The 23,532-nt window shown below is 32.5% G+C and overlaps 1 protein-coding gene across 1 annotated transcript in view; it reads left to right on the forward strand.

Moving 5' to 3' along the window:
* The window catches only part of LOC145293827 (splicing factor 45-like), a 269,412-nt gene extending 252,108 nt beyond the window's left edge, over window positions 1-17,304 (forward strand). Inside the window, exons 12-13 of the mRNA XM_080140477.1 lie at window positions 14,911-14,983; window positions 17,056-17,304. Coding sequence (XP_079996603.1) covers window positions 14,911-14,983; window positions 17,056-17,165 — 183 coding nt within the window. The 3' untranslated portion in view covers window positions 17,166-17,304. The remainder of the gene's footprint in view (window positions 1-14,910; window positions 14,984-17,055) is intronic.
* The last annotated feature ends 6,228 nt before the right edge of the window (window positions 17,305-23,532 follow it).

Consider the following 23,532-nt stretch of genomic DNA (forward strand, 5'->3'; position numbering starts at 1 on the left):
TGAAAAATCACCCCTTCCCTTGTTCATGATGCCATAAAAATCCTAGACACCTTGAAAGCATGTGGCCTGATCTTATACCTGCTATACTATTAAAAAAATGTTCTGCTGAAGTTGCTCCATTGTTCTCCAAACTCTTCAACAAATGCCTTATTGAATCTTGCTTTCTAGACTGCTGGAAAATTGCTTCTGTTGTACCAGTTTTCAAAAATTCTGGCAAGAGAACTGACCCACTAAATTATCGTCCCATTAGCCTCTTCCTTCTCTTCACCAAAACCTTTGAGTCCCTAATCAATCAAGCACTAATTCATCACCTCATAGATAATAAACTTCTTTCTGACTGAAAGTATAGACTTAGGCAAACCCATTCTGCTACAGATATCCTAACTGTAATTTTCAAATGTATATACTACACACTGGATAAGGCAGGGAAGGCTAGGTCAGTAGCCCTAGACATATCTAAAGCTGACAGGGTTTGGCTTGATGGTCTTCTCATCAAAATTAAATCATATGGTATTATGTTTCTTCTTAGGTTGTCCTTGATGGTTGTACGTGTGAACAACGTGATATAAATGCGGGTGTGCCAAAAGTTTCAATCTTCAGAGCATTATTATTCATGATATTGATAAATAACCTTCCTGATAAAATTGTCTCTGAGATGGGTATATTTGTTGATATCATGGCACTCTATAACAAACTCCAAGGAAAAACTAATGAACTCATATATAAACTCATATGAAACTGGATGGTAACGTTCAATGCCGCAAAGACTAAGTTTATTTCCTTTATTAATTACAAGAAACCCTCTCAACCACTGATTGCCACAGGTCATGATACACAACGTGAAAGTACTTCCCTCAAGCTCCTAGACAACACATTCCTTCATAAACAACATGATTTGGAACAAATACATTGAGGTAATTTGTGTTGTTGTGAGAAAGGTGGACTCTCTCTACTGTACTAGAAGGTTACTCATACCTGAGAGTATCCTTTTTTCTTCAAAGCCGCTATTCGCCCATGTATGGAATATTGTTGACACATCTGGGCTGGTGCATCTGCCACTAGTCTCTCTCTCCTAGATAGGGTTAAAAAAAGAATCGCCAACCTAATAGGTCCCACACTATCAGTCAAACTCCAATCTCTGTCCCATCATCAAATGTGGCATCCTTGTGCCTGTTTTACAAGTACTTTAATGGTAAGTGCTCGGACAAACTCAAAACATTAGTACCTCCCTCTTGATGTAAATACTTCCAACAAACCAGACAAGCAGCAGAATCTCACCCCATACACCCTAGAGATCCCTAGATGCCGTAAAGTCTTCTACTCGAAAGCTTCTTCTCTCAAACTGCTAAACTTTGGAATTCCTTCCCAGGCCCTTGCTTCTCTGACTGTATTGATATGCAAAAGTTCAAGTCTAATGTAAGCAGACATCTCACTGCCCAACTCCCTACATGCTATCCCAGCAAATCCCATATAATAGCCTCTTATGACTCGGTAGTCTACACGCTTTAACATTATTATCCTACCTATTTCAGCTTATGACTAAGAAAATATTACAACCATTTACTTACCCATCATTAATTGTTCCTACCTTCCTCATCTTTTATACCATTGTATATCTAATTATTTGTACTGTATTGTAGCCAAACACCCCTATTTCTAATCGTTTGTATAGTTATGTAATTCCCATTAAACTCTACACTATTTTATATTGTCATTTTAAAATTAAAAAATTTTTTTAGTTAGTTTAATATCCCCACTCTTTTTTTAGTCTTTGTCTGTACCTCTAAGCCCATTTATTCTTTGAAACTCTCCACTTCACATCAAATACTTACCCAACAAAATCCTTTTTAATTTTTTCTTATTTTTTCCTAATTATTAACCCTATTTTTTTCTAACTATTTTTAATCTTTACTTAAATCATGCAATTCTCGCAAACCCGATATAAATAATAGCATGTATATTAAATGTAACTGACTGGACACATGTTAACTGTCTACCATATAATTTCCTACTCAAAACTTTTACAGATGCAACCAACTAGATGTATGTTAACATTGCGGCTATGAATAACCTCCCCAAAAAACTTTTCACTTTATATAAACCCCTCCCAACCCAAACAACATCTACTTTGTTGACATGTTTAATTCATTTCAAATACATAACCCTACACCCGTCACTTTCTTAATTCAACTGATTCTGTCCATGACACAAATGTATTCTTCTTTCTTTCCTTCTTTTCCTTTCTCTCCTCTTTTTTTATCTAATTATTTTTTATATAATTATGTTTTTCTCTAATTTTCCCTCATTTTCTTAATATTCACACGTGTCCCCAAAAAATCATAGTTTCCTCCCTTCCATTTTGACTCTTACTATCTGAAGAAGCTGACAGTGAATTCCTCTGTCTGCGGACACACTTGTAATGAAATGAGTTAATACTTGAGGTTATAAAATAAAAAATATATATATTTATTCAGTTTTAAAGACACCTAAATATAATTCATGGACAAATAGAAAGTGCTTATGATATATTTGGAATCTTTATTTAGCAATACCACACTATTTTTCTCTTTAGATCGAATAAAATCAAATCAAGCATTATTGAAAAGAGCATAAAAAACAAAGAAATTATATCTTTAGTTTTTTAAAATCGGCGCATTAGAACTGGAGTTATGACCATTCAAAGTATCAAAAAATGTGTGCTTCACTGGACATTTTGCCTTAAGTCAGTCCTACTCAAATGCATGTAAGCTTGTGACTAAAAATGGTAAGAAATTTGCACAATTTACAGACTAACACATCTTAAAAAAAAAACGACTGTATCTTCAGATATTTTTAAGATATTATGATGAAATTTTAAACATATAATACCATGAAGGTTCAGTTGGTGTTATTTATGACCATCTCACTTGGTAACATGGACTAATTAGCATACTAATTAGCATATTCCAGTTTCATTTTAATGGCTTTAAGTAGAAACATAATAAAAACAGCTAAGGAAAATGTTAAGTAAGGTTTTATCATTATAGGAAGTATTATTCTGATGGATATTATTTGCCATTATAACATCATGGAAAATCTGTGATGGGGACCGAGAAATTGTAAATGACATGATTCAAAGAAATTATTTACAAAATATGGCTTGTAGCAAATCAAATTAAAGGAAATTTTGTACAGATCAGAATTATGTTTTCAAGTACATTAAACTAATTAGCATAATTAAGTTTCGTTTCAACAGTTTCAAGTAGAAGCATCATAAAAACAGTTTAAAAAATGGGAGGTAAGACTTTATCATCATGCAAAATATTATTCTGATGAACATTATCATTTGTCATCATTACCATGTGAAAAATCCAATATGGCAACCAGGAAATCCAAGATGGCTATCAATAACACGATTCAAAGAAATTAACAAAATATGGTTTGTAGCATATCAAATGAAAGGAAATTTTGTACAGATTACAAAATATATTTTAAAGTTCATTAAACTAATTAGGATAATTAAATTTCATTTTTAATGATTTCAAGTTATCGTGACAATAATCAGGTGAGTTTCTACCACTGTTTTGTATAAGTTTTATTTTTAAGTCATTGTCGAGACTTCAAGAGACATCACAGCCATTTTTTTCTTGTTCTCATGTAACGCTCGACACTACTTGTTTTTTGAATAGAATGAACATTTATAACACCAAAAATTTATCGAGGTAAGTAGAAGAGTAACATTTATTTGTTATATATTTGTTTTTTGCCACTTTTTCATACCTCTGTGGATTGTAAAACAAATCCAATAAAAGTTATTCTTTTACTTAACTGGATAAGTGGTTTGTGTGTTTTAACTCATTTAAAAGCACAGTCATTGTTGGTTATTCTTTTGCTTTTCCATAATTAAAAACTTATGTTTTCTAAATAACAGAAATAAAATGAATACTTTATGTTCGTGAGTCATGAACATTTTATTTACAGATGTTTTTGTATGCGTCTCAGCACACAAAAATTCTCATGTTTTGCCACTTCTATCGACTCGTGCACAGAAAGATTTTATACAATTCTTTTCAAATTTTAGGACAAACAAAAATTATTATATTCGTTATTAAATAGCATTTGAACAGTTTCTATATTATCTTTGTATTACAAAACGTTAACTTTGAAATGTTTTATTTGCAACTTAAAAACCAAGAAGAACAACAAAAAACAATGTTCATTGTCAGTTATTCTTTTTCACATAATTTCTCTTTTTAAAAAAAGATTCTTTTCCTGTCCATAGTTTAAAACTTGTTTTCTAAATAATAACAAACTAAAATGAATACTCTATGTTCATAAGTTGATGAACATGTGTTTGCCGATTTTTTGTGTGTACGCCACGACACATAAAAATTTTTTGTGTGTACGCCACGACACATAAAAATTTTTTGTGTGTACGCCACGACACATAAAAATTCTCATGTTCATATGCGCTTTTCACTATTTCTAACAACTCTAGCATAAAATGTTTTTATCCAATTCTTTTCAAATTTTAGGACAAAAGAAACGATTCGCTATTAAGTAGTGTTTGAACACAGTTTCTATCTTGACTTATCATTGTATTACAAAGCGTCAACTTTGAGATATTCTAACTGGAAAGACGCACGTGTTGTGTACAAATTCCGTAGTAAAGACAATTTTTTTCTCTGATTAGCTAAAACAACTAGAAACGTTATCAACAGGTACAACTTTTGCTTTGAGTAGTTATGTGAACACACCCCTACCACTTATTTGCAAACAGTGATCTACGACTAGTGGGCATACTATGCTGATAGGTGTCATCGTTAATAGTCGGATTTAAGTAGCACTTTCTTTGAATATACAAATTACAACAAAAATATTGAAATACCATTTGAAAGTAAATTTCATTGTAAATCCATTATATAAGTTTTATTTTGATGGGCATAGGAAAAATGTACTTACTACTGATTTAACTATTATGAGTGTCAAATTAAGTAGCAGTGTGTGCCTTGTCCAGCACTGAACATTATGATGTTTGATATTGTTACTTTATTAATCATTTTGATTATGAAATAACAAGGATTATCAAATAATTCCAAAAGATGACAGAATCACAAGAATATATATATGACGGGGGTGCAATAAGTAATGCCCCTGACCCACTTCCAGTTGTCTGATCTAGCTGAAATTTTGCATGTGCAATGATTTATATCTCTACGGGTTATGTGCAAATTACAGCTCTGAAATAATTGTGGTTTCTGTTTTATAGGTGTTTGAACTGAGTCAGGTGTGAAATCGAGCCTGTTGAATGTTGAGCAGTGATCCGGTTTTTTGAAAGGATGCACACCACAGGAGACTTTTGATGAAATGAAAGAAACTTATGGTGATAATGCCCCATCATATAACCTTGTAAAACGCTGGCATCGTGAATTCAAACATGGCCGGAAGTCTGTGGAAAAAGCTCCCAGACCTGGTCGCCCCCCCCTTCTGCCATTGATGAGGCATCTGTCCGTCAAGTTGAGGCTGCCATTTTGGAAGATCAGCGCATTACTATTCGCCAAATAGCCCAAGATGTCAAGATTAGTACAGGGTCTGTGGAAACTATCATTCATGACCATTTGCATATGCATAAGGTGTCTGCCAGATGGATTCCCAAGTTGCTCACACCATTCCAGAAGCGAGAACGCGTTGATGGCTCAAGGATGAATTTGGAGATGTGCCAAGAAGATGAGTCAAAGTTTTTCAAAAGATTGATTACACAGGCTAAAACCTGGGTCCATCACTATGATCCAGAGACCAAAGCCCAGTCAATGCAGAGGAAGCACTTGGACTTACCACCTCCAAAGAAGGCAAGGATGCAGCCCTCCGCTGGCAAGGTCATGCTCACAGTCTTCTGGGATCAGGACGGAGTAGTGATGACAGATTTCCTGGCAAAGGGTACCACAATTACAGGAGCCCATTATGCTTCACTTTTGAGGAAATTAAGGGAAGTTATCAAAATCAAGAGGCGGGGCAAGATCAGCAAAGGTACCCTCCTCCTGCAGGACAACTCTCCGGTCCACAACTTGCATGTCGCCAGATCAGAAGCACGGGCATGTGGTTATGAAATCCTTCCCATTCCTCCCTAATCTCCTGACCTTGCACCCTCTGACTTTCACCTCTTCCCAGCCATGAAGTTGTTTTTGAAACGAAAGCATTTCCCAGATGAGGCAGTCTTGATTTCTGAAGTCATGTCGTGGTTGGAGGACCAACCTGGGGTGTTCTACAAAAACGGTCTCCAGAGCTGCATCAAACGATGGGAGAAATGCATAACTCTGGGTGGTTCCTATGTAGCAAAAGACTAATAACTGTGCCAAGTTTCATTGCTCTACTACTATGGGAAGTGGGTCAGGGGCATTACTTATTGCATGGCCCTCGTGTATATATATATATATATATATATATATATATATATACTAGCTGTACCCGGCCACGCGTTGCTGTGGCTCAGTTTGTTAAAATGGGTACATTTCTCAAGAAAAATTGCATTTTGTATTGTTTATTTACTTTTATTATTTTTTGCAATTTTTTTTATCAATAAAAGTTTTTTTTTCTCCCCAAAAATGATTAATTTTTTACCATAAATTGTTAGGTGAAAGTTTTTTTGTTTTTTTTTCAAGAAAACTTGCAATTATTTTTTTCAAAGAAAGTTGGCAGTAAACGTTTCTTTTTGAAAACAGAATTTTTATTATACAGATGAGTGCTTTATATGAACAGTGTAAATAGTTAGGTGAAAGTAGAGAAAAGTTTTATTTATTTATTTATTTTTTTTTCAAAAGAATGTACAAATTGTTTTTTGTCAACAGATGGTAAAAAAAAAAAAGAAAAGAAAAAGAAAAAATAGAACCTCTCCCAAACATACTAGCAATAATTTGGTTTCGTCCTTCCCTTGAGTGTTTCAGAAAAAATACTCCCAGCATTAATTAATTAATTATGCAAAAAAATACATAAAAAGTTGATTTAGTGTTTCAACATTTGAACAATGCTCGGTTGAATCCGTTGATTGCCGATCGGACAGTAACCATAATTGGAATCTGGTGGGGGGAGGGGTCAAATTCTGCATTAGTACCATTCTTTTTAATTTCGTCTTTTGTTAAATTTTTTGAGTGGGCTATCAGCGATTGCAAACTAACAAATTTAACCAAAATACAAAAAATTCAACAATTAAATAATTTTAATAAGTGCTCAGTTTCTAATACAAATCCTAGTAAATCAATCCCCGTTATTGGAAACACTCAAGGGAAGGACGAAACCAAATTATTGCTAGTATGTTTGGGAGAGGTTCTATTTTTTCTTTTTCTTTTCTTTTTTTTTTTTCAATATTTTAAGCAGATTTGACATTCAACTACCAGATTTTTATGGGTCGCTCGGTTTCTAATATAATGTAAGTAGATCTAGATGTTTATAACTTACGATAAAACTTGCTGAGTATGCGCTGTTTTACGGTTGTTGTAAAAACGGAACGGAACCTTAAATTTTGCTCCATTTTAATCTTTTTTTAATTGTACCCCCCCCCTCCAAACGAATATAATCAAAAGAATAACATTCAACAATTGTACTTTATATATATAAAGAACAAAATATTAAAAAAAAAAAAGTTATTAATGAAAAGGAAATAATTCCATTTTAAAAAAAAAAAGTCATTTTGGTATATCTTTGTTACTTTTGACATAAGTCCAACTTACCGTTCATATTGGAAATGTCGACATTTATAGGTTGTCGGGTACATGTACAACGAATAAACACTCCAATCTACCCATGTTAAGAACGGCTTTCGGAATAGACACCCCTAACCTTGTCAGCATACCCGAAAACTTATAAAAGTTGACATGTTGAATGTGAATGATGAGTTGGATGTAATGTACCGAATTTAAAAGGGAACAAAATTTAAATTACCATTCCATTTCTACAACAACAGTAAAGCAGAGCATTCTATGCAAATTTTACCTAAATTAGTATATTAATGTTAATTTTTTTTTAAGTAAAAATATTTAGGTTTGGATATAAATTCCTAAACTCATTTCGCACTAAATAATTTAGGTGACTGAAATAGGAATCTAATTGAATCTTTAATTTCCTGTAAAAAGGTGATCAACAATGGTCGATTTGCTGCTAATATCCATTTTTTAGGTACGGGCAAAAATAAACAAATAAAAATAGGGGGACCTAGTTTTGAAAGCCGATTTATCATAATTTTTTTGTAGGTTTCCAACAACTTTTTTATTGTATTTGAAAGATTAAGGACTAAACTTAATTTTCCAAAGGAAAAAAATATTTGTACACGTGAAAAAAAAAAGTTATGAAAAATGTTTTCACGGTGAGCTTACCAATTCAGCTAAATTTTGAGGTTAAATAAATTCATTGTAAAAATCCTTTTAGAGATAAATATTAGTTTTCTGGGTCTATTTTAAAGATAATTAGTAAAGGCGTAAGATATTGAATTAAATAAAAAAAAAATATCTTGCTTGTGCTAAAAATAGCTGAATTAGCCCCACAACCAAGTGTTTTTGCCGTTCGCATAAGTACAACAAACCATACTTTTGGAAATACGGAATATACAGAGGCCCAAGATCTGAGACAGTCGAAAAGATGTCTGAGAATGACGTCATGTAATTAAAAGAAGGAGGAGTGCTGGGTTTCTTTTTTTTTTGTTTAACTTTACCCAGACGAGCATCCGTACATTTCTATTGTAAATGTTTGTATAAATTTTACCATTTTTTAATTTAATTATTTTTCTATGTTCCTGTTTTAAAATTTTTTTTTTTTAAATTATTGGCCAGTATTATATAAAAATAATGTTACACCGAAAGTTTCACTTTCTTGCGAGCAAGGAAATTATTAAAATCTTGCATATAAAAAAAAAAAGTAGAAATATTTTTGCTATTATATTTTTTTTGTGTGAAAATATTAAATAAACAATGCTTAATTCAATGGTAATATCGGTAGTTTGAGAAATTCATTTTTCTTTGAGTTATATCGAATTCATTAATACGGACTTTAAGGACTTTTTTCGTAATGTTCCTGTAAAAATTCTTTTATTTTTTTTATTGTTACAAATTACCATGCTTTATTTATATAAAAAAAGCAAAAATAAATTCTTGCGTTTTTATTTACTACTGGAAACCATAATTTTAGTAAAGGTATTTTTTGTTTAAACAAAATAATACATTTTCACTAAGATTTAAATAAAAATAATTAATTCATTATATTTTGTGATCATTATTTGATAAATACTAAAATTTCATTAAAATTGGTTAATTTCCTGATTTTTGGTGAATTTTTAAGTAAAGGGAGGCATCAAAATGTTTATACATTTTGAGCATCGGCATTCATTTTGCCCGTACCTACCATTTTTCGATGAATATTTGAGAGGAAAGCGACCACATGTGGTTAATTTAAATTAAATTTCAATCACATGGATACATTATCAATAATCACGTGATTAAATCCATTTATTGTAAACACATTCTGTTTACATTATGCGAGATCACGGCCTGTCGTGGTGAGACCAAAAGATCCTTTTAGTGAGGTCACGTGACGGCAGGCAGTGATAAAATTTATTTGTCCCCAAATAAAAAAAATGTCCACATTGGTACAAAAAAACCCACCTATTTATTAAAGAAAAATTAAGTATAATTAAAAAGACATATATAAAATAAATTACATCGTCTCGGGTGTTCATTTGGCTTTTTCGTATACAGCAAAACTGTTCAATAAAGCAGCAAAGCATTTCTTGCCTTTCGGATCAGGATTTGAAAGAAAGAATGTCCGTTTGCGAATTCAAGATATTACAATCTGGGAAGTATGCAAAAACTTCTTGCAGAATCTGATGTGAGAACCCCAATTTAAAAATTTTTTAGCAGACATACACAAACGCTCATGCCAATTTTGCCTTTTATATATTAGACTAGTCTGGATGCCCGGCATTGCACGAATGTTTGGAGGTGTGTGTTGACAGTGGTAGTAGGCAGGCAGGTTCAAACCCGTACCACGAAGGAGGAAAAGAATGTGAAATAAAAAACGTGATGTCTTTGCTGTTATGTCCATCGCCAAACCAGAAGTGGCGAAGGTTTAAATTAAGGCTAGTCAATTGAAAAGAGGGAATGACTTTCAAAAATATCGGCGAAAAAATCAACCCCTCCCTGTAGAAAAGTATGCAGTTGAGGGTGAAGGAATTAATGTTTTCAGCCAATTGTTCGATATTTGTTGTCCAAAGGGTCAAGCTTCAAAACTATTCTGATCTTATGAAAATCTAGCACCTCTGTTGAAAGTTTTATGCAGACATACATACATACATTTATACAAACAGGTTATATTTATATTATAGACTAGCGGGGTAGTACCCGGCGTTGCCCGAGTGTTTGAGGTGTGTGTGGTTGTTAATGAAAACTTAAGAATAAGCGAAAAAAAGAAAACAGAAAAACAAACGTTAAAACTCATTTGAAAAATAAAGTGGGAGGTACCTAGGCGGTGGGGGGGGGTATCAAAACATCGAAAAAAAAACACAAAAAAAACTAACGTAAGGCAAACGAACAATGTTAAATGTAAAAATCGAAAAAACAAAAACAAAAAAGAAAACAGAAAAACGAACGTTAAACTTCTGAAAAATAAAAACATGTGAAAAATGGCTTAAATAAGCCTGTTTCGATATTAAAATTTAAAAAATCGGTGGGTACCCGGGTGTTTTTGGGTATATGTGTTTGGTCGGGGGTGGGGGTGTTATGAGATGACTAATTTTAATGATTTCAGGTTTAAATGAACAGCTACAGCAGGAATTGGAATACACCCTACTAAAGCCTGATTGTCACAGCTGGTGAATTTTTAAAATTTAATCTGAACATGAGGATACTTTAGAAGAATGATATGCAATAAAATTCTGCTTTAAACTTGGGGAAAAAAAATGCCACAGAAAAGTATGGAATGCTTCAGACTGTTTTTGGACCATCTTGCATGAATTGAACATCAGTTTTTGAGTGGTATAAGAGATTCAAGGAAAGTAAGAAGTTTGTGAGGGATGATGAGAGGTGTTGGAGGAGTAAGGAAGTCAGGACACCAGAGTTGATTGGCCAAATAAAGAATTTCATGGAAAAGGACCGTTGTGTGTCCATAGAGATAATAAGTGAACAGTTTGATGTCAGTGTGGGAACTGTACACACAATTATTTGCAAGGAACTGAAGATGCGTAAGATTTGCGCAACGTTTATCCCATAGCTGCTCAGAGGAATCAGAAAGAAAGATGTTATGACAACAGAGAGATGGTCGAGCTGATCAATTCAGATCCCGCACGTCTTGATGTTCTTCTGACTTGCGATGAAAACTGCTATAACCCAGAGACCAAAAGATAGTTCCTGGTGGAAGCATGCTGGCTCTCTCAGACCCAAGAAGGCCAAACAAAGCAAATCCACCCAGAAACTTATGATCCCTTTTTTTGACAGCACAGGCATGATTGACTTGCAATGGATTCCTAACTGGACAGTCAACAAGGTATACTGTGTTAAGGTTTTAAGGGAGTTCAGGAAGCGATTATGTCGAAAGAGGCCAGCACTCTTCAAATCGGGTCAGTGACGTTTCCATGCGGACAATGCACCAATCCATAACTTCATCCTTGTTACAGAATATTTGACCAAGATAAGCATCAAGACAGTTTCTTATGCCCCCCCCTAATCCCAACCTTGATCCCTGTGACTTTTGGTTATTCCCTAAGCTCAAGGAAAACTTTAGAGGCTATTGTTATGAGATGATTGAAGATATGAAAGAGGCTGTGATGAAGGTTATTGGCATGCTCACACAAGAGGACTTCCATGGAGCTTTCCAGAAGTTGTTGGAATTGTACAAGTGCATTGCAGCTGAAAGAGATTACTTTAACAAGGACTAGAATCTTGTATATTGTTAGAATTAATATACAAGGTGTCTTCAATAAGTTTTCAGATTTTTTCATATCGGCACTTTTATTGATATTTACACACACGAGATTCTAGTCCTTGTTAAAGTAATCTCTGTACACTAAAGGACAAATATTTTTACTTCTATATATAATATTAGTTGTTAATATTATTTTTACTTCTAAATATAATATTAGTTGTTAATAATTTCATTTGCTTCTGCAATGATTTTGAACATGTGATATATCTAGGTACTGCCAAAACTGGGGGGGGGACAGGTAAGTACTTTTTGACGGACCGTCTATTTAAAAATCTACCAAAAATCAGGCAATTATCCAATCAATACGAAATTTTCAGCGATTAAGAGAAGAATGAACTTTATAACAGTGTACTTATTTTTCATAAACAATATTTATGTATAGATTTTTTTTTGCTTACAACCCCCCCCCCCCCGTTTTGAGGGGGTTCCAAATATGCTTAAAATAATCATCTGAAACTGAACAAAACATATTATGTTGTTGTAAGGGACGGGATTATAGATTTAAAAAATAAAAAAAATCTTGTTTGCATACCTTATTTTGATGTCTGAATATCAGAACTTCGATTGTGTTTAATTATCCCGCTTTTGAGTTTTGAAGTGTGAAATTCGGTGAATATGTTAAGTAAAATAATTAATTTAAGTTAAGCAAAACAAAAAAAAAGTTTTTTTAATATTTACATGAAAAAAGCCATTTTAAAATTTTTGATAAATATATTAACAATTTCTTTTTAGCGAGCCGAATAATGCATGACCATTATTAAACAGGGCATGCTTTGAAGAATCGATACAAAAAAAAAAATTCGATAAATATTGTGCCCTTTGTGTTAAAAATATCATTATTTTTTCGATCAAGTTTGGAAATGTTTGCCACCTTTCGACTATGGTGGACCAAACATGCTAAAATAACTTTTTTTATTCTGCTTTAAATTGCCCCCCTCCCCATTTTGGAGAGCCTGGCCCCCACACACATACACATTAAAAACCAAACTCATACAAATGGTCACCCATCTGGTACTGGCCAGCCTCAGCGTTGATAATATATTGAAATTTTCGTCACTGAAAAATAAGTTTTTTTTTTTGGCTTTTTGGTCTTCCGTAGTTTGCTTTTTATCAAGTACAAATGTAAACAGTAATCAAATCGACTCGAAGTAACTGGTTGCCTATATGAATAAGTGGAATTATTTAAAATCCAGGTACTTATATTATAATATTCTTGCATATTCTCATAGAAAATCACCCTAAATCTTAGTTAGACAAGAAATAAACAAATTAATTCTTTCAAAAACCTTCTTTTTTTTTTAACTATTTATATACGTTTTTTGTGCAAAACAAAAAACGCCAGTTGTTAACTTTTGGGGAAAATTTAACATTTAAAATTTAATTAAAAATAGTAGAAAAAGTTTTACATTATTCTCCTTTCTATATGATAAAATTCAGGGTTTTATCTTTCTGGAAAAAAAAAAGTTACTCAGAAATAATGGATTTTAATAAATGTAATTTCGTTTTAAAAAACAACAGCAACTTGATTTTTCGGCCATTTTTGGCAGTGCCTAGATATATCAGTTGAATTATCATATTAGCGATGTTACTTTTCTTTATGATAGCTGAAATATTTTAGTAAATTAGTATTCATTTACTTCGAAAAGAATAAATTCAAAGATTGCTCAAGAGCAAACTCCCTTTTAAGGAATTTTTGTTAATAGCAAGGAAAATGATGCTATTCATTATTTTCAACTAAATTTGTAACAAGAAATTAAACTTAGAACATTTATCTTAAATCATACTTTTTCTGCTTGAAGCCATCATTGTGGCTTAGAGGAACAGATAAAATTATCTGATCTGAATTTCAACTCTGACAGTTTGCACATGAAGAAGGAAAAGGAATACACCAGTCGAAACCCTTATGTTTATTCTAGTATTACTCCTGGTCATCTTAGATTAATTAGACTTGAGCACTGATATATTAGAAGTGTTATTGGGGGATTTTGTCATTAAAATATTCTCATCAGACATTCTTTCAGGAATTTGTTTCTCAAAACAGAAGGAGGCCCCAAAATTATAATTCCTTTGTTAATAATTAGTCAGATGTCTTTAATTGAAACAATTAAGCAAATAATATAGATCATGTTGATAAATGTCAAATAATATAGATCATGTTGATAAATGTCAAATAATATAGATCATGTCAATAAATGTCAAATAATATAGATCATGTTGATAAAGGTTAAATAATATAGATCATGTCGATAAATGTCAAATAATATAGATCATGTCGATGAATGTTAAATAATATAGATTATGTCGATAAATGCCAAGTCATATAGATCATGTCAATAAATGTCAAGTCATATAGATCATGTCAATAAATGTCAAGTCATATAGATCATGTCGATAAATGTCAAATAATATAGATCATGTCAATAAATGTCAAATAATATAGATCATGTCGATAAATGTCAAATAATATAGATCATGTTGATGAATGTTAAATAATATAGATCATGTCAATAAATGTCAAATAATATAGATCATGTCAATAAATGTTAAATAATATAGATCATGTTGATAAATGTCAAATAATATAGATCATGTCGATAAATGTCAAATAATATAGATCATGTCAATAAATGTCAAATAATATAGATCATGTCAATAAATGTTAAATAATATAGATCATGTCAATAAATGTTAAATAATATAGATCATGTTGATAAATGTTAAATAATATAGATCATGTCGATAAATGTCAAATTATATAGATCATGTCGATGAATATTAAATAATATAGATCATGTCGATAAATGTCAAGTCATATAGATCATGTCAATAAATGTCAAATAAAAATCACATTTACAATGACTTATCACATAACATTTTTCTTTTTTAAATCAAAACTTATTCTAATCAGCAGAAAGTTTTATATATATTTATATATATATATTGTCATCGTGTATATTTTAATATTTACAGATACCAGGCGTTTGTGATGAAGAAGCTGTGAGAATATTTGTAGAATTTGAAAGAGTTGAATCTGCCACCAAAGGTATGATCAGGTTTTCTTATTCATTTTTTGAACTGAATTTTGTTTATATTTAAAGTCTTTAATTTTTATCAAAGGTCTTTAGCTTTGAACAGCAAATCATAAAATCAACTTGAGAAAAGTTACTGTTCAACATTTAGGAGCCATCCAATTTACTGCTTAAGTTTTTTTGTAAAATAATCCCTGCTCAAAATTTACAAAAAGCAAATGCGATTATTTTTTTCAGTTTATTATTTTCGACTGGTTGGAAATGAAGTAGGGAACATTTGACATTCAATGTTTTGTAAATTGAAAATATTTTCGAACATAATTTTTCATTATTTGAAAATGTGGTTATGCTTCTTTGGTTAATGATCTTGAGACTTTATGAATTTTTTTTTGCTTTCTTAAACATCATCTTCATGAAAATTGTTTGCAAATTATATATATATTGTTATGAGTAGGGAGAGACTATAATCGTGAGTAGTTTCTTGTACAGAATCTTTGAATTTGAGCTTTGACAATTCTTTCTACATTGCTCGCAACACATGAATAAAAAAAATAAAAAAAATATCAACTGTGGGATTTACAACCATTATGACACATTGTCTGGTTTAATATGAACTCTCCTTATTATATCCCCGACTGATGGATATGGATGGCAAGAATAACAAAACACATGGTTAAACACAGATTTATATTTATGATTTTATTACAACAAGGGTTTTAATCTTTATGAACCTTCTGTAAAACAACTTTCTGGATCAAGGAAAATAAATAAAATTACAATATTATAAGAAGCGAACAAGCAACTCAAAAGAAAAGAAACATATGCGTGAATGTCATTACAAAGTCTGAGTGATGATAAAAGAAAAGGTAAAATACTTGGGTGAAGCAATCGATGATCAGAAAATAAAATATCAAACAAAAATAATATGCATATAATCCTGATGATTTCCAAATGATCAGAAGATGATGTTATGGTCCATATATTGTTCAATCTTTTCTTTCCTTTATTTCCCAACTTTCTCCTCTTTTCTATTTTGTTTTCATTTTATACTGGTATTTACTTAATTGTTCATCTTAGTTTGCAGCAAATTATTCCCAGTGTTTAGGCAGTGTATTAAGGATTCACAATAAACTTTTTGTGAATCCTACAGTTGCTTGGCATAATCTGCAAGTTGCTTTCTTTTTTATCCTGTCTTCATGATGTAGACCAATGTATCAAATTGTATTATGACGATTTCATAATCCTTCACCATATCCTGAATTGAAAGAAAACATGTTTCACAATTTTGATTTCCATAGTTCGAACAAATAAATCAAGTTGTCAGGCGATTTCATAATCCTTGCCATATCTTAGATTGAAACAAATATGTCCATTTTGATTCTTTCACAGTGCAAGAAAACTATATAGTCGTCCCTTTTATTTTCATTCATCTCTGTGCATCACAGTATACTGATTCACACTAAAGATTGGGCATCTGTTCTAAGCACCAACTATGCGTAGGATTATTTTTGAGAAACTTTTGGACATTCAAAGTTTTTGCTTTTTACACTAAAACTGTTTCATTTCTGCCTTTTTTAAATTAACCACTTGGTGGTCTTGGCCCTCTTTGTCGCTATATTTGACATTGCTTCCTTTTACTTTTGAAGCGAGAGAGCATAAGAAAGGGAGAGAGTAAGATGGGTAGGTTTTCATTGTCTTTGAACAATGGATATGTTCACATACATTGCTTGTGAGTGTAGATGAAGTGGGGGATCGGCTAGCTGTCCAGTAGTTTAAACAAAGTGTGTGGGGGGTGGGGCTGACTATTGATGCACTGTGACCCTGCTATGAATTCCAATCACAATATGTATATATAAATGCAAATTGTATACGCATGTATGTATGAATGCAAATTGTATACGCATGTATGTATGAATGCAAATTGTATACGCATGTATGTATGAATGCAAATTGTATACGCATGTATGTATGAATGCAAATTGTATATGGCCTTTGCTTATCTGAAAAGAAATCTTTAATCTGAAATTTTTGTTTTTCTTTCAAATTCTTAGTTTTCATCTGACAACAAATCATCTTTGTATTTCAGCTGTTGTTGATATAAATGGGCGATATTTCGGAGGAAGAGTTGTGAAAGCAGGATTTTACAATCTGGATAGATTCCGACGTTATGATTTGGCTGAAGAACAAGATTTTTAAATGCAATCACCAAAAATTTTATCATAAAAAAATGTGGAAGAAAAATCAAAATCACCTGAGCAAAGCATTCTGCATTCAGCTTTGTGTGCAGCAGGATTGTATTGTCATTTTTCATTCATTATTAAACAATTTCATCTGACATTTTTGTTTGCCTTTTCTTTACAAATGTTTTTTTATCCTAAGCTTGGAATTATGACTAAAAAAGGAAATTAATAAAGCACAATAAACTACTTAAAAAATTCTCACTCTGTAGCTTTTTCTGTCTGTCACTGTACTTCTCTCTTTTGCTATCACCATTATGTTTCTCTCTTTCACAGTAGGGAAAATTCCAATTTTATCTATACCTGAAATCTCATCTTCTTTAACCATAACATTATTCTATTTTTGTCTAATAACTAAGAGGACTGTGCAATATAAGAACCATTGGACTAGTAGAAGACTATTTTTTAGGCCAGTGAAAATTGGTGTACTACCAGATCAGGCTGTCTGACGGTACTGGCTTCCTGATAAAATGCACTAAACGTTAATGTTATTGTTTTTTTTTGTTTTTGTTTTTTTTTTTCTTTCCCCTTTGCAAAACTCATGTTCTGCAAAGCAAAAGAAAAAAGGTTACCTATCTTGCTCCCTTCTTTTTTTGCTCAGTAGGACACTAGAATAAGCCAAGTGTCCACCTGCAGAGAGTAAAATCCTCTCAATGGGGCAATGACTGGTAACTCATGATGCCTTGACACATGATCCTGGTAGCTTAGTGGATTATGGTCCTGCAACACACTACTATTACCTTTACTTGGGTGAGATGGGTGGTTGGAAAGGTCTGATCTGACCAATCGGTCAGTTCTGACATGCCCTAGCATATTTGCCCTCTTACTTCCTCACGATTATACTAGTCTGCCCGCTGGTGCTACCAGATCAGGCTGTCTATTGGCTTTCTGAGACGAAATGCACCTACATTGATGTTCTGTTTTTGTTTTCTATTCTCTTTTGTAAAACTTAATTATGTTCTGCAAAAACAAAAACAACCCTTTCCCCTCTCCTTTCCTTCCCTACTTACCAACCCCGTCCCCCTCCTTTTTTTTCCCCTGTTGGTAGGGAACTAGAATAAGCTGACAGCCCCCCTGCAGAGGGTAAAAATCCCTCAATGGTGCAATCAGTTAGCTGTGAGTTGCTACCCGTAATGCCTTAGGACGTGATCCTGGAGATTGAGCTAACCTAGACCTGGATGCATAAAAGTCTAGACACTGCAACACATTACTTTGGCCCTTACTTCGACTAGACGGGCGGTCGGAGAGGCCCGATCCAACCAATCGGCCAGTCACGCCAAACTCTAGCACTTACACCCAAAGTACCAACTACCACAACAAAGAACGAAACTTAAAGGTACTCCCATCTTTTCTTTTTTATATTTGTATTTTTTTTTTTTAATTTTTCTTCCCCCACTACAAAAAATAGGCAAACCAAGTAAGTGCTAGAAGGCGGTGGCAAGGGTCAATCAACAAGAACAAAAATTCAAAACTAGAAAAACCGTTCCAACTATAGACGAAGGAAACTTCCCACGATTCTTGGTTATTGAATTAATCGAAAATAAAAAAATTGGAAATTTATCACCTTTCCTAATAAAAAAGACATTATCCACAAAAAGTAAACCAAAAATGATCAAAAAAACAAAAGATGGAAATCTACTAGTTGAGATAACCAATCTTAGAGATGCTCAATCTCTACTCAAAATGAAGAATTTCCATGAGTACAAGTGCAAAGTCTTTCCCCATAAAACACTAAACACTTCGAAAGGAGTAATTCGAAGTTATGAACTATCGCTAGCAACTGAAGAAGAAATAAAAACCGAATTAGAAAAACAAGGAGTAATCAACCACATCCGCATAAACATAAAAAAAACAATAAAATAATCACCAATACATACATACTAACGTTTAACAAACCAACAATACCTAAGGAAATAAAAATTGGCTACTTAAATGTAAAAGTAGACCAATATATCCCAGACCTATTAAGATGTTTCTATTGCTAAAAATATGGACATCATAAAGAAGCCTGTAAAGGAATAAAAATGTGGAAAATGTGGCAACAAAGAGCCTGACCACACCGAAGAAAAATGCATAAATGAGGTGAAATGCGCTAACTGCAAAGAAGATGGCCCGGTTTTCTCTAAAATATGCAAAACATAAAAAAGAAAGAGAAATTATAGAAGTACAAGAAAAACACAACCTTTCCAGAAGCCAGAAAAATAGTTGAGACGTACATGAAAGACAACACATATGCTGAGACAACAAAAAAGACAACTAAACCATACCAACATAATGAAATACATGATCAATATAGGGAGCTGATAAACAAACTGATTACATTAAATATTAAAGAATGGCCAGAATTTCAAAATAGAATAAAAGAAAAATACTCAAATCTGGGAAACAAAATAGAAATAACAAATCCAAACAAAGAAAATAATATTCCATCCACAACAGAACCATTAAAAAAATTATCACAGAAACCAACAAAACAACCACCAGAAATTAATAAAAACATAAGCAATGATAAAACAGCAAATAAAGAACGTTCCAGAAAAGAAGAAAACCAAACAATAGACACTCAAAATAGATTCCAAATTCTAGAAAAAATGGAAACCGAAAACACCCTAGATAAAAAAAAAACCAAACACAAGTAATCAAGAGGGAAAAAATGAACAAGAAGCCAAAATGGCAACATCTCAAGCAAGATCTAGATCGATGTCCAGATCCAAACAAAAAAAAAGAAAAAACCCAGCAAAACACTTCACCAAAGACACAAACTCCAACAAAAGATAAACACTCTACTTTTAAAGAGATGGAAATAGAGGAAAACTAAACATCCTCATGGATAGAAATAAAACAACAAATTATCCAATGGAATTGTCGTGGAATAAGATCTAACTATAATGAACTTCTTATACTTATCTCACTCTTCAACCCTGTCATTGTTTGCTTACAAGAAACCTTCCTACAAAACAATAACCATTTCAAAACACCAAACTATGAACAATACAACTATTTCCATAACACAGGCCTTCGTGCTAATGGAGGCACCTCAATTCTTGTAAGGAATAACATACCTCAAAGCAATTTCTCTGTCAAAACAAATCTCCAAGCAATTACAACTCAAGTCACATTACACAAAACAATCACAATCTGCTCAATATACCTTCCTCCTCATGAACCAATAAATGAAAATGAACTAGAAAATTTAATTAAACAAGTACCTTTAGCATTCATTCTTCTAGGAGACTTTAACTGCCACAGTACGTTATGGGGATGCGAAATCACAAACTCAAAAGGAAACAAAATTGAACAATTAATTAACAAAAATAACTTGTGCCTTCTCAATCAAAAAAATCCTACATACTTAAATCCAACAAATGGATCAACTAGTGCCATTGATCTTACCATGTGTGATCCATCAAGCTTCTTGGATTATACATGGAGCACTTACGAAGAACCCTGTGGAAGTGATCACTTTCCTATTATAATCAATTACAGTAACTCCATCCAAAACCACATACCCAGGTGGAACACAAACAAAGCCAACTGGGCCGAATTTAAAGAACTTTGTTCACTAAAACTAACAGAACATCAAATCCAAACAATAGAAGAATTCACGGAAGTACTCATAACAATAGCCAAAAAATGCATACCCAAAAATTCTCCTCCGGAAAAAAAAAAAAAACCATTGTTCAATCCAGAATGTAAAACGGCCATTAGACAGAGAAAGGCAGACTTAAGAAATTTAAAAAACAATCCACAACGAACAACTTAATAGAATACAAACACCAAAGAGCTAAAACTCAAAAAACAAAGAATGCAAAAGATCCTGCTGACAACAATTTGTCAACAAAATCAACATCACCACTAAACCCAAAACTGTCTGGGAAATGATTAGGAAAATAACTGGAAAATATAATCCGAATCCAATTAAACACCTTCTCACAAATAAACAGAAAATAACTGATAAAAAAGATATTGCTAACACACTAGCTAAAACCTTTGCCGAAAATTCATCATCAAAACACTACAATAGACAATTCCAAATACTTAAGAAGAAAAGTAGAAAATAAACTGTAACTCCAAAAACCAAGAGCCTTACAATGAAATCTTCTCCCTCAATGAACTAGAAACCGCCATAGAAAAATCCCATAACTCAGCTGTAGGACCAGATGAAGTGCACTACAGCTTCCTTAAAGAAATTCCACCAGAATCATTAAAACTCCTCAAAATTTATAATAAAATATGGGAAACAAAAGATTTCCCAACTTCATTGAAAAATGCAACAATAATACCAATACCCAAACTGGGAAAAGATACATCAAACCCAGAAAACTACAGACCAATAGCTCTCACAAGCTGCCTATGCAAAACGTTCGAAAGAATGATTAACTACCGTTTTATATGGTATCTAGATGACAACAAAATAATTTCTGAAATCCAGTGTGGATACCAAAAAAATTCCACGACACATATATAAACAAAGTTATATTTTCTTTTTAAATAAAAGAAGGGTTTTTAATATGAAAATGAATCCACAAAAAAGAGAACAAATTCATAGGAGTATAGAACCACTGAACAGTGTTTGCAGAACTATCCCTAATTTACTATCATATATACTAGAAGGTCAATCATCTGGGTGAGGCATAGGCCCAGACATGACTGCAGGAACTTTTCTTATATACTGGGATTTGAGATGGTGTTCTGGGTGAGATAACTGGTATTCTGGATCTCTCACCTTGTCACTCATGTAGTCCCCCATGACATACTCCAGGCTCCCTGGTGGGTGAGAAACACTCAGATGTAATTTCGAAGAATTTGAACTCGGATAATGAAAAGGATCCTTTCCTAGATTCATCAACAAATCTCCATTGATAATAGAAGAAGTGATTACTAGCAATATGACTGTTCTGTCAAATAGCAAAAAAAAAAAAAAAAAAATAGAATACTTCTTGTTAAAATAGAGAAGAAGAATTATGCATATTTCCTTCTGAAAATGACAATATTTCACAACCTCTCAATCCAAACCTCACAAATCCCTTAATGCAAGTAAGAAACAAAGAATCTTCTCTCTGTACAACAGAAGAAATAAAGAACAAATTGAAAAAACAAAGTGTCATTGAAGTCAAAATGTTTCTCAATTAAAAAAGATAAAACTATAGAAATAAACACATAATGGCTTTCAACATTTCCAAAATACCATAGAAAATGCAAATAGGTTATAGTGTAAAGAAGGTTGAGCAGTTTGTTGCTAACTCTTTAAGATATGATCAGCATGGAGACTTGTAGCGAACGAGAGATGTGTAGGAAATGCGACTTTAAAGATCTCGACCACCATATAAAGTGATGTAAAACCTCATCAAATGTGCAAACTGTAATGGTGAATGTCCAGTCTATGCCAAATCTTGTAACAATGAACAACATACCATGAAGCACACAAGTTGATAATAGGGAATAATACAACTACCTACTTGCAAAGAGTTCAAGAGAAAAGAAAAAAAAAACAGGACAAATATGAAGAACTTTGTAAAACATTAATCCAGCTGGATCTGAGTGACTGGGCCAGCTTCATTAGTAAAATAAAAAAACTCATTCCAACTTCACAAAAATAATACAATCACAACACCAGAAACACCAATTATCTAAAACAATCCTATGAATGAACATAAATCACTCTGCCCTAAATAATTTCAAAAACTACAGCCCAAATACAAACTTCCTCAGCCAAGAAACAAAATTCACAAAAATCATCAACTTGATTGTAAAAATGACAATCCTGAGCAAAACCAAATAGCAACAAGACAGAACATCACTCAGAATCTAAAATAGCTTTCCAACTTTATCATCTTAAAGTCATCAAAACCAAAAAGCCAATTTACAGAACCACTAAGATCAATAAATGCCAAAAATAGATTCAGCCTAACAGAAAAAATGGAAACTAAAGAGTTGACCTATGTAAACAACACCAGGGAAAACAGATGTAAACTACCTCCATAAAAATACCAAGTAAAACAATCCTATAATGGAACTGCAGAGGAATTATAACCAATCACGAAAAACTTCTAATACTAATTGATAAATATAAACCCAAAGTTATATGCCTGCAATAAACATTCCTTAAAGATATCAACCAATTAAATATAAAAAAATAATGCATGATATAATCACATACGCAATGATGGACACAGAAGTGATGTATAAATCTTAGTTAAGAAAGACATACCTCAACAATAAATAACTCTAGACAGTGACCTGCAAACGATTAACAATCAAAGTAACATAAAACAATAAACTTCGTTCAACATTCCAACATACAAACTCATTAATGATATTAAAAT

The sequence above is a fragment of the Euprymna scolopes genome, chromosome 15, assembly GCF_053919585.1.
Source record: "Euprymna scolopes isolate OS-2025 chromosome 15, ASM5391958v1, whole genome shotgun sequence".
Lineage (NCBI taxonomy): Eukaryota > Metazoa > Mollusca > Cephalopoda > Sepiida > Sepiolidae > Euprymna > Euprymna scolopes.